The sequence below is a fragment of the Tachypleus tridentatus genome, chromosome 1, assembly GCF_004210375.1.
Source record: "Tachypleus tridentatus isolate NWPU-2018 chromosome 1, ASM421037v1, whole genome shotgun sequence".
NCBI classification, from domain to species: domain Eukaryota; kingdom Metazoa; phylum Arthropoda; class Merostomata; order Xiphosura; family Limulidae; genus Tachypleus; species Tachypleus tridentatus.
Genome location: NC_134825.1, coordinates 167,988,444 through 168,002,300, shown reverse-complemented (window position 1 = coordinate 168,002,300; position 13,857 = coordinate 167,988,444). Strand labels below are relative to the sequence as shown.

The following is a 13,857-nucleotide window of genomic DNA, read 5'->3' as shown; positions in this document are numbered from 1 at the left end:
TTACCTAAAGTAAATGTTCAAAGTTATAATTTTCCTATATTGAAAATGTATTTCCGATAGGTATTTACTTTCTCAAGACAAGCTACTTTCATTCAGTGTTGCCCCCCTATAGGCGAACCTTTTCTTTACGCATACTACAAACCTTTTTTTCATCCTTCCAACGTCTTTCACACAAATCATCATGCGTCACCTCCTCACATGGCGCGTGTAACTGACACCCTGTACTAAACTATCACTTCAAAGTTTGGTAGAAGATGGCAGCACCAGAGACATGGGATTTTTTTTTAATTTCGCGCAAAGCTACACGAGAGCTATCTGCGCTAGTCGTCCCTAATTTAGCAGTGCAAGAGTAGAGGGACGGCAGCTAGTCATCACCACCCATCGCCAACTCTTGGGCTACTCTTTTACTAACGAATAGTGGGATTGAGTGTAACATTATAACGCCCCCACGGCTGAAAGGGCGAGTACACCTATTTGCAAATTAATTGAAACAAATGGTCATTTCACAATATTTTCAGCATGGCGGCCGGTGTAGGCTCGCTCAACCCGCTGATTTCCTTTAATAGTCATTTTTTTCACACACACGACGTCATTAACTGTGTTTTGCAGCACGGTCGATCTATTTTTGGGATATATCACGAAAGTTTGAGGAATATTATGTCATTCGAAATTGCGTTTGAAGGGCAAGGAGACCAATCAAAAAACATCTTCTTATCAACTCAATGAAGAAGAAACGGTATCAATGGGGTTTGAAATACAAGAACTGGACGCAAGAACAATGGAGGAAGGTGTTATTCAGTGATGAGACTCATTTCTTCGTACAGGGCCAAAGAAGTCTGCATGTTCGCAGATCTCCAGGTAAGAAACTTCGAGAATCTCACATCAATCAGTTCGTAAAACATCCCTTGAAGATGATGTTTTGGGGCTTTTTCAGCTACTATGGCATTGGAGGCTTACATATCGTAGATGGTATGATGCGAGGGCCACAGTACATCGAAGTTGTGCAGAGAAGAGTCGTTTCAGAATTGAAAAAAAAGAGATTTCCAGATGGATCTGACATTTTTCAGCAAGGTCTGGCTCCGTACCACATATCAAAGCTTGTGAAGAATTTTATGACCAAAATGCGAATAAAGGTGCTGGACTGACCTGGAAACTCTCCCGACTTAAATCCTATTGAAAATCTTTGGGCGATTTGTAAAGAAAGACTTCGGGGATAAGACTGTACTGCAAAAGATAAGCTAATTAAAGCCATAATTGAGGTGTGATACCGCGATCCAAAAATTAGTAAAGATGGCAGTTAACTCGTGGACTTGATGCCAAAGCGAATTAATGATCTTCTGAAAAATAAAGGCAGCCATATCATGTATCAATTTGTGAGTAATCTTTGGATTCTCAGAAATAAAATGCAAAAAAACTGAAAAAATCGTAATGTTCCATCTTGTTTCAATTAATTTGCACAAGATTGTATGTTTGGTGTGAATGGGATTCAAACCCGCGATCCTCAGATTACGAGTCGAACGCCTTATCTCACCTGGCCATGCCGGGCTACATGGGAAGAAAAGGTGGGAAGTGTAAAAGGAGGTAAGTAGCCATTGAAAACACATTTTCAATATAAGAAAATTATAATATTCAATACGGTATTTACCTTCTCTAACAAGATCAGCTAGAATACCATACTGGTAAGGATGGTGGATCAGTGCGACAGAACGACAGAAGTATATTCAACTAAAATATAACATAATCAATCTAGAGGTCAACAAAACGTAGAAACCCTTCTTGAAAGCATTTCGAAATGTTAGCTTATTCATGTCTTAATAAAGGTAACTCCAATGAAGAGTCAGCACACCAATGAAACAGACCCAAGATCATATCTAAATCACCAATATTATAAAAATAGGTTTCACCAGGAATTCCCTACCATACAAACCAATTAAAAAGTGAGTTTTTTTTTAAGTGGATAGAAAAACAAAAACCTTTATTAGAATACTAAATTTATATGTACCATTGTAGGAATGCATATCACTGATAAATTATTATGATATAAATCCGTTTTTTTTCTACAAATTTTTCTCTGCAATTATAAATCACTTAAGCACTTCATCAACTACATAAGAATTAATATTTGAACATAACAAGTTCTTATAACTAATGGTGTATGGTGCCTTAACTGGCAAATCATAATCCTCTTTTATCAAAGAGACCTCTAACGGACTGCAAATTACATGATGTGATAAAAATTATTACCTTTCTTACTGTAGTGTGAGTTTACAACATTTTTCTTTCTTAATGGATATATATATATATATATATATATATATATATATATATATATATACATAATTGTTGTATTTATTATTTTTTTAAAGAACAAATCCAGGAAATTTTTCTTTTTGTGCCATTGAGTAACCACAAATACCATTTTTTGAAATTATTTTATTCTTTCTAAAACAAACTAATGCTAATATACTTTTATTTTTACAGTGGCTTTTATAACGTAATTTATATCGGAATTTACCACTTCAGCGATTACATTCCTCTGTCCATATATGGATTTTTTTCCAACAGAATATGGCACAGGATTTTTTCTTTTTATCAGAATTGTTTTTCTTCGCGTGTTAAATATTTAAGCTTCTTTTTCTCATAAAATTCTCGAAATATTCAAATTTTAATTTAAGAAAAAACCCTAAGGCTATGAACAGATGAGACACCATCATGATTCAAAAACACAACAACAACTATGGAAGGTAGTTAATGAAAATGACAAAAAGTACGCACACACACATGTATATACAGTAAATATACATTACAACTAGTGATGTCGAGAAAACCCACTTGTAGAGAAATATATATGCAAAAATGGCTCGTTTGGGTTGAGAAAATAACAACTAGTAATTAATTCATTGCTTGAAGAAGTTAAACAATAAAACACCTAGTTTGGAAAAATTACAATTATTTAATGTAAAAATAAGAAATGATTAAATCCATGTTTCTTAACATCCTCCTAATTTAAAGGGGCAGTTGCAAGGCTATGGGAAAATGATTGAACAGTTGAGAGATATTTCATCTTCCCCCTATTCTCCAGCTTGCTTATGTAATGATTACCAAACACAAAAAGAGGAGCTGAATTACAAGGGAGAATTCTCATGAAATTTTCCATAATTCCCTGAATAAAGAAAACTGTTCAACCTTGCACTTGTCCCTAGAAGCTAACACTTATTAGAAGACCAATCAATTACAATGGGGGGTATATACTTCACTGAGATAGGGTATCAAACATCCATTGTTATTCAGAACACAATGATACAGTGCCCACAAATTAAGATGTGAGATATCCACATATTTATATGTTCTCACTGTTTATGCTGTTTTTCTTATATTCACACAATATGCTGTTATCAATCAAGATTATGTCTGATAAAAACAACTGAGTACCAGTACTAGAATCTGTCATTAGAAAACTTATTTTGTTTGATCTATTAAAGAAACTGACCTTTCTTCAACTTTTTGTTCACTAATTTAGCTCGTTACAGGAATGTAAAGCAATGTTTTGATAAATTTGGAGAATGCTACAAAAGCTATTTGAAGAAACGTTATAGCTAAGACACGAAAATGCTTTGCAGCATCAGCTGGTACATGTAAACGTGATATTAGTTTTCTTATTTCATGTTTGTTAATACTCTGCAATATTTAACTGGCATTTATATTAATGAAACTAATACATCTCAACTACACATACTGTACATATACAATTACTTGGAATATCAAAAGTGTAATCATGATACTGTTTCACATGTTCATATTTGTAACACACCATCAAATGCACATTTTAATAGAGAATATGAATTTCTAAATATTTTTAAAACGTTTTTTTAATGAAAACTTGTTCATGTAATTTACGTGTCACAATGTCTAAACATATTTCAGTATATATCATTAGGATATCTTGGTAAAAAGTAATTTTCTGTGTTTGACATGTTTTAATGAAATATAATTAAAGCAGAACATGTTTCTTATCCTTTAAGAATTAAGGGATATTTTATCTTGTTAAAAATGTTTTTGCCAGTTACATTTCATCACACAATTTATTTTTTCATGTTAAGAAAAGTGTCACTTAAAAATTTTTTATGACAAATTAGTTCATCCAAGGTACCAGCCAACCTTCTAGTCAAACTTCCTCTCATTTATATTGAGAAGACAGTAGGACTTTCAGAATTCACTGAAAGAACAAAACAAAGTGAGATGCTAACAATAATAAATTACAAAGATTGATAATTACAGATCATATGTATGAATACTGATGTGCAAGTTTTCTGACACATAAAACAATTTTCAGTCCCTGCAATTCTGTCAACTTAGTTATAGGTTCTTTAAAAGCAAAACCAAAGATCTAAAATACATCCATGGAGATTCTTATGATGAATATGGATTTTCAGAATACAATAGTCAGTAAAGTTATTACACTAGACCTAAACAGTATGTCTTAAACACATGAAACAGTTAAAAAAAAACACAAAATAGAGAATAGTAAATATAACTCTTATATAAAAACATGAAATGCATGTTAACAGTCAACAAATGTTAGAACTGCTGTTCATGTATAAACTTCGAATACATGTGCATATTTTCACCTCTAACCATTTTTGCACTACTACATGAATATCTAAATGTATTACATGTTGGTCAACAACAGTACAATATTGGTATAATATTATTTTCAACTGACTGGAAGTAAAATTTATCTTAATAATGAAATATTTATTCACACATGCACACAAATAAAGTATGGTATTGAAAGATACTCTTCAGTGTGATTAAATTATTTTAATATTTATAAAAATTTATGATTGTTTTCAATCCAGGAAAACAATTCTGAAAAATTATTTATTTTTAGAAGTTGGTATTAATTTTTATTTCGACAACCCATCGTATATTCATTAAAAAATGTACAATTGCATTTATAAGTATACCACAGCAAATAACACGCATGAAAAAATGAAATAAAAAATTCATAGTATTTTGTCCATGTTAATATATTTACATGAAATCACACAAGTGTTTAGAATTTTCTTTCAACTAGGAAAAACTTTCATTGCTAATGGACAGACAGAATAAAAAAAAACAGGCATATCTGTAACATAAAGTTTAAATATATATTCAGTTCGGAAAAATAATTTTCACTAATGAAGGAACACTACAATTGAGCTTTTAAAATAAAAACTTGGTTTCAGAAAACTCAAGTTGTTAACTAAACTTGCATTGTGCATATAGTAATAATACTGGTAATCTTACTCTTTGGTCTTTTTCACACAGTTTGTAATTGAGTAATAAACTGAACTACTCCAGTAGTTCCAAAACAGATGTTCATCAGGCTGTCTTAGGGGTAACTTATTTGTGGTAAAGATATTCTGCTTAAAACTTCCCAACATTGGAAAAAGTAATATTTTTCAGTGATAATTTATTCACTACAGTAAATATCTCTACACAGTATTGTTTTTGTTTGAGATTTTGTTTCTTCCAATGAACAAGTTACAGTGACAGGAAGGTACTTCATGATTGGCTATTTGTAAAATTTCATTAAGTCACTTTGCTGAAGCGTATTGGGGAAGGTCTCAAGCTAAAACATTTGAGAACTCCTGTGCTACTGTACTTAAGTTTTTTATACCAATGAGCATGATATGATTATCACAGATGCTTCAAGTTCATTTAATATCTTCTAGGGAATGGCACAAATAAATGAAAATAACTAAGGAACATAAACAATTATATGTGGAGAAGATGGTATTGTACTTTCAAATGTACTAAAGATCAATGTGTCATTATTGTATTTAACACATTCAGTAAAATGTTATAAGTGAGAAATAAGCATCAAAGCTATAAATACATACACGGAAAAAAAAAGTCTGTAAATTGAAATGTGAAAAGCTTATAACTCTGATTTAAAAAAATGCACACTGTATAATATACATGACAAAACAATTTTATCTTTGACTCAGAAGAAGAGTGTATATCTGACTAAGCAAAAACTTGACAAAGCCAATAACAAAGAATCTGGTAAAGAGGAATAATAGCATAGAATAGTAGCTTCAAATTATATAATACATATTTAACTTTTGGAAAATGTATAGATATAACAGTATATAACTGTCATGACAGTAGTTTTATCGTTTTGTATCTGGTTTCATGAAAGGTTTTAGCTTACAGGTTATAAAAATTGTCAAGCAATGGCTGTGTTATGGTTCTAAGTCCATCCACAGAATCAGAGTAATATATGAAAATGTTTATAGTGAAATTAGTTATCTCCCCAGAGACATACATTGTGACAGTAAACTAATAAATATTGGAAGTACTTTTGTTAAAGAGTATGATAGCAATTATAAGTTTACAAAAGTTAGTAAGGAAGAAGTTCTTAACACCAAAAGATATATTATGGACAACTTTATGGATGTAGAGAGGAGACATTAGAAGATTGGACTAATCTGTGATTTATTATACACAATACTTGAAGGAAAGATATAAAAGAATAAAATATCCATTAGGGTTACATTTTATGATCTACATACAGGAAACCTGAAATAGGAAAATCTTTGTAGATAAACTGTTAGCTTTTAAAGAAGAAAATGGTGTAAGAAAGTATACTATATCTCTCTTGGCACCTTATCTTGACACCTTGATTATAGATACATAGTATGCAACTGTTTGTCTTGAATTTTGTGCAAAGCTACATGAGGGCTATCTGCAATAGCTGTCTCTAATTTTGTAGTGTAAGACTGTCCACAGCCAACTCTTGACCTACTCATTTACCAACAAATAGTGGGATTAACCATTACTTGATCCAGCAGCTGAAAGGATGAGCATGCTTTGTGTGATGGGGATTTGAGCACACTACTCTCATATTACGAGTTGAGCACATTGCCATGTCAGGCCTACTATATAACTAACAACTTTTCAATGTTACAGAAAATGACCATTATTTACAACAGTAGCAACACAAAACAGGCTTAACCATATATTAAGTCTCCTTTGCATATGCAAATACAGGATGGTGTTGACAGAGTCTGTTCCAAACAAAGTTATTCCAGCAGTGCAGAGAAATGAAATCTATGCTAAATCTACTTTTATTTTCACCGTCATCTTTTATTCATATTCTTAAAATTATGAACAGCCCTAATGCTAATTTTTTTTAAAGATAACTACTCTATCTAACAGCTGATCATAATTTTCTTTGAAAACTCACATTTCTACATTTTCCATAAAAGTTGCCTTTCAAGTTCTGTTTCTCTATAAGATCCACTTGAAAGTTCAAATGAACAGCCATCTCTGTTGACTTGTATTATTTTGAAATATGCTAACTATTTATAAGAGGACAAAAATGTGTTGGGACAAAATAGTAATAAAATCTGTATGTAAGAGCAGTAAAATAAAGTAAAAAAAGGAATAACTTCCTTTGAAAGAAGATACCTTCCACCTGAACAGCTGACACAGAATAAAAAGAACATTATCAGTTGCTAATTTTTGTATAAGAATTTTTCATTGTTGTCAAAACTGGTAACATTCATTGCTTAAAATCCTATATGTACATGCACAAATTCTACTAGATAGTAATACCTGCAAATTTAACAACAGATGCCTATTTTAGACAAACACCAACACCTTCTCTGAATGGAGGTCTCAAATGTTGGAAGGTTTTCCAAAAAGAAATAAAGAGGACCTTTAGGTACCACAGTTCCTTACATCTGTACAAAACTGTTCATCATACAACAACCTGGTTATCCAGCTTAGACAACATGTAATGAAAATATGAAATATGACTGACCTATAAGACAATAAATGATACTATCTCCAGGTGGATATATTGACACAAGTATGTATCACAGAAACTAATTATGTGAGACTAAATGAAGTCCCATTTGGAAAATACATGTTATTTGAAGTTCATTTCTTGTAATCACTAAAAATAGTCTATATGAGCTTACAACGACTAGCTTTAGTCTGTTTCTTAAAACTAAAGTCACATCATGAAACTAATTTTTAAACTTGGCTAAAAACTAAGTTTTATTATTGAGAATTACTGAATAAGTGGATGTAATGTTAGAATAACAAAATTAATACAACAGCTTAAACCCAAGGAAATGAAATACATGTAGTGCATGTACATTAACAAGAAACATTATTCAAAGAAAAAAATAAGTAATTTTTTCTTTCTCTTGGTTTTTTAAGACAAATTACTTCTGAGAACATTATGTTAACAAACACAGGAAACAACATAGCTGCCAGGCATGTAATAACACTTTAAAATTTCTATTACAGAAAAGATAACCACTAAAACAGACTATTAATACTAGTTTTGTGTGAAATTGTTTAATATCATACATCTAAGTAATGAATATTAGAGCCAAAGCATTACAAGTGTTCCATCTTCAGTAAGCCTGAAGATATATACGTAGTTCTGAAACATTCATTAAATATGTTTATGACTGTTGCTATGGCTCTTATATTCCTTATCAGACTTCACTTTCCAGCAAGCATATCAAATACATATAACCATATGTATTTAATTCAAGAAATCGCATCTGAAACTAAATGACCGAATGCTTAATACAAACTTCTCATCTTAAAAATCTAGCTAAAGGAGACCCTTCTGAAAACAAAAAGACACACCAGTCATGAACTAATTTTGTGAAAAATATGTAAGCTGTTATGATAAGCAATATCCAAATAGAGAGTACTCAGACTTCTTACTGAATTTACCATGTAAATCTGTTAGGATAAACAAAAGGATGCAGTTTTAACAGTAATCCTAAGAAGTACATATATCACACATATTTTAACATGGTTGGGTCAGAGACAGAGAGAGAGAGGGAGAGAAAAGGAGAACCTAACATTGTTAAAGAACACATACAATATATCAGAAGAGGAGAGACAAAAGCAAAGTACATTTTAACAATTTAAAAACCATACTGTATATTTCTTCAAAAGTATATCAACACAACATTTCTTTGTTGAGCTATACTGAACAAATGTAGAATTCAAATGAGGTAAAAGTTAAAATTATTAAACTTGTTACACTTTTCTCATTATATTAAGGAGCAGATAAGTCAAGAACTTGATAAATTGCATTTGTGAGTGAAAATTAGGCCTAGACAGAGTTTGAAGATTATGCAGTTTGTGCTTGCTTATGTACATAAATATTGTAGCTAACAAATACTGAAAATAAAAAACAGAATTTCACTGCAACTAAGATTAAATTAGATATTAACCAAATCACTGTCAGGAAATTATTATTATGGTTAACAAGAGATTTTGGATGTGAAACTAGAGGTTTTCATACTAGTAAAAATAGGATATATCAATTGAAAATAACATGAACAAAAAACTTGGAAGTGTACTTGAAATATTACTTAAAACATCACAACATTTACAAAACTAAATTTTTAAAAATCATCTATAAAATAAAGTACTGTTTACAAAAAATCTTACAGATTTAACTTAGGTTTCAAATATATGTTGAAATAAGTTAAACCACAATTAACTTGAGATTTATTATTATTAACACATCACTACAATAATGACAAATCAAAGTTACGAAAATACCTTCAGTTTTTTAATTGAGTGGAATGGGTAGGTGTGAGTACACACACACACACATTAACACCATCAAGAAATAAAATAACAGTTAAAAATCTACGAGTAACGGAACTAGTTCTAGTAAAAAAAAATATGCATTATATATTTATGTCTAACAATTTACTTTAAACTTATTTTAAATTTAGAAAATTAATTTAATTATTGAGAATATAATTGTTCTGAATACAGTTAAAATACATTTTGATATGCAATGAGTTATTCTCAGAACTTACACTGTGATACTTCATACAGTTCAATAAAAAAACAACAATTTGTGTGAAAGGCTTTTTATCTACAGCTGAGATCAGGTTCCTGTTGCAAGTATGACATATATATCACATCTGCACAAAATAGTTTTGTCTACCTGTGCACAAAAGGTAAACTGTTAAATAGTCTCATAATAATTATACATCTACATGTATAAACTTTCATGGGAAAACATGTCGCAATTAGTTTCCTTTTAACAGCTTCTGAATGAATTTGTGAACAAATACCATTACAATACATGTACACTTTCCTATTCCTCTTTATTTTGTACACAAAAAAATAGTGTATCTTCTCTTCTTGTATAATTTAAACTAACTTCTTTTACTGATAAGCAGAGAACGCTTCCACCTTGATCAACATTGTTCTCTGCTTATCAGTAAAAGTGATAACACCCATAGCAGCTGTTGAGATACATTTTCATTTCAAGTAGGTTTTTCATCATCAAGAATAACTTCTGACTGTTACCATCATTATAATAGTTAGCTTTCTGTATTTAAATCTTTCTATATAGCAATGAAATTGCACTGATTTTTTGTTGTTGTAAGCTTTGTACTTCTGACATATTTCATTGCTTCAAATATTTATATGTACAAATAAATAAGTACTTAATAAAACTAAAAGTTATTTACTTAGCTGCAGAGTATAACAGCTTATGGATATCCTATAAAACTAAAATTCTTCCAATCTGTATTTCATTTGCTGTAAAAAAAAAAAAATGTTATTGCAAAACATATAATGAATACCAGAAGCAAGTTTCCAAAGTTCAAATATCTGATTGTAACACATGGTATTTATTTAAACTCTCATATTAAATATTCAATGATAATCCTATAAAATATGTTATTTATAGAAATACTGATCTACTGGTATTTTCTTCCAGAATTTTTTTTCTGGGATAGGAGAAGGATTCTATTTCGCGGACTTACATGGGGCATTCAAGTGCTAAAGGTATAATTTCATTCTAGTAAGGGATAACAATTTTTAAACAGAAAATATGATATACAATATATGTTATTTAAAAATTTGTAACAGTAATGATATAAAAGTTAATGCTACTCAGATTTTATTCTTAACCCATTTGCCATTGTGCTCCCACTCCTGACACCACAGCCCACAAGATCACCACGACAATGACAGCAGTTACACTTGTCATGAAATGGAGCAGAGCACACTTTCCACTGCAGCAGTAGAATGTTCTTTGTCAGTAACTGTTCCTGAATCAGGGTTGCTACATACCACAAAGGTGCATACTCCAGTGTTATCAGCCCTACTACATCAAAATCAAATGGAGTATAGTCCCAAGGACATGCATTAAAGTATCGTAAAATGTATCCAGTGCTGAACTCCCATGAATATGTGAATATGAGGTAGATTAGTCCTCGAAGCAAGATGGGAACACGATCTTTAAGACGTAGATACATTTGTTCAATGGCATACCCACAAAAAGAATAAATAAAAAGTGACCACACACTAGTACAACCTGGAAACTTCCAGTTAGCATTAACTATAAACTCCCAGGCTGCTGTAAACATTACTTCTGTAAAATATCCATGGATTCCATAAACATAGAGCCGTACAACTGGAGACAAACAAGGTCCAAGACTACAAGACCCTCTTGATTCACTGTTTGCTTGCATTGTGACACTAAAAAATATCAGAAAATTATAATTTAAGTATGAGTTCAAATTACAAAAACACTAAAAAGGTAAAATCTGATACAATGAATAAAACTTAAGCCTATCAAAACTGGAATACTTAGCTCCTGAGAATTGAGTTGGACAGTTTAACCAATACAAATATAAACTTTGTAACCACAAAATACAGCAGTAATTGCTATGACATCACAGTGTTGGGTAACTAAAAAGTTAAGACTGCATCTTTGTTTCAGTTCTTTTTTCCCCAAGTTGTTGAACAATGTTGCAACCTTGTGTTGTTGTGTGATGCTAAAACAGGTGTAGAACAGGGAGATGAATTTCTTTTCATAGATTTTCGTCAGAATGAGACACTGGTGAAAGAAAATAGATCAGAGAAATGAGCAGGCAAGATTGGCAATTAAAAAACAGATGATGAAGTCTGTGTTTGGCATTTTATAGCAGTTAAAAAACTGTTGCACTGCACCCATGAACAAAATGTAGTCACACGAGATTTAATAACATCAGAAAACAAAAACAGTTTATAACAACATTAGCTATATATTAATTGTATAACATATACAAATTACTGTAAGCTATTCTGCAAAATAAAACAGTAAAATGACACAAGCACTTGTATACCAACATTCATTAAGAAAGGAGAATACAAATTTTACCAAATGCCAAGTATTAAAGGTATTCCATCAACATAAAACTAGTCACAAATTTAAACCTTTTTCTTACTAAAATTGTTTTATTCGAGAGAATACATGGTCAAGCTTATCATAAGTTATAACAATATTTGGAAAGTTTACCATAATTTTCTTTCTTTTATGCTATAAGACCTGAAGTGACAAGTTTTACTTCAGATTTATTTTACAGATATGTCTTTCAATAATAATATGTAAAATGACAAAAAAGTTAGGCCTAATGTTAATAATGTACTCAAAATCATCACCCACTCAAAAACCAAACAGTTAAATGCTGGTAGTATTAAACTGCCACTAGTCTCCCAGGTTATAATGTTGCATATATAATAACCTATAATTGACTACAGTGTTCATGAAAAATTTATATTCTTGGTACAGCAGCCAATATTTAACATAATGTGAGACAAATTCTATAAATATAAATTGAAATGTTATATATGTTTCATTTAACTGAAAAACAGGTGAACCTGACAATGACTGAAGAAGGTCGAAACGTTGTTTGCTTCTCTACACAAAACTTTTCTCAACCCAAACCAGCCGTTTTTACATATATATTTCTCTACAAGTGGGTTTTATCATCATCATTAATCACAGGATCTTGTCCTTAAAACTTCTGAGGCTTCAAAATAAAAGATCAGACTGTACATAGAAGAAATAATGAACTGAATTTTAACACTTGTTATTTTATAAACCAACACACATTTTTCATATGCTTCCATATGCACCAAATAGATTAATTATACAGCAATAGCTAAAATTGCATAATAGTATTCTATGATAGTTCAGTGTATCCTCTACAGAAATAATCTTTACATATTATTTTCAATACAAGTAAGTAATATATATATAAAAGTATGATGTATGCTTCCAGTGATTTATATGCCTTCATCATTTCTCTCTAAATGTATACACTAGGTTTCTCAATTATATAACAATAAATGTTACAAATCCCAAATCAGGCTAGTAGTATGTGTCACCTCTCTATCCATTCTTTAAAACAGAGGGACTTTGCAACATAACTTGTCCAGTATGATGGTTAGGTTTGTCAACATTTGATATTTTGATTTTGATAGCAATCCGTGCATACAATTAAGGCATCACCGAGAATAAAATCAGATGGTTCTTTGTTTGTTTTGAATTTCGCACAAAGCTACTCGAGGGTTATCTGTGCTAGCCGCCTCTAATTTAGTAGTGTAAGACTAGAGATGAGTTGGCTAGTCACCACCACCCGCCACCAACTCTTGAGCTACTCTTTACCAATGAATAGTGGGACTGAAAGGGCGAGCATGTTTGGTGCGACCTGGATTCAAACCTGCGACCCTTGGACTACGAGTCAAACGCCTAACACACTTAGCCATGCCGGGCCTGGTTCTGTGTCTACAGTCACTGATCTGTTTACAATTATTGAATGCAAGGTTTTCCTACAAAGTCACTGTACATGCAACATCATGGTGTGCTTGTTTATAGGCAATTATTCTCACTGGAACTTTCTACAAATATGGCTTCTGCCTTATAACTATATATCTTTTATTGGTAAAGAAAGTTATATATATATATATTTATAATAATAATTTAATTGTTTTTATTTAAATAATACATAATAAAACATTTATTTCTGATTACTT

General features: G+C 31.2%; 1 protein-coding gene across 1 annotated transcript; it reads right to left on the bottom strand.

Moving 5' to 3' along the window:
• Window positions 1-10,818: 10,818 nt before the first annotated feature.
• Window positions 10,819-11,588, bottom strand: LOC143256819 (transmembrane protein 229B-like). Its single transcript, XM_076514571.1, has one exon. It carries the CDS (start codon window positions 11,526-11,528, stop codon window positions 10,944-10,946), a length of 585 nt encoding a protein of 194 aa, XP_076370686.1. The 5' UTR covers window positions 11,529-11,588; the 3' UTR covers window positions 10,819-10,943.
• Window positions 11,589-13,857: the final 2,269 nt, after the last annotated feature.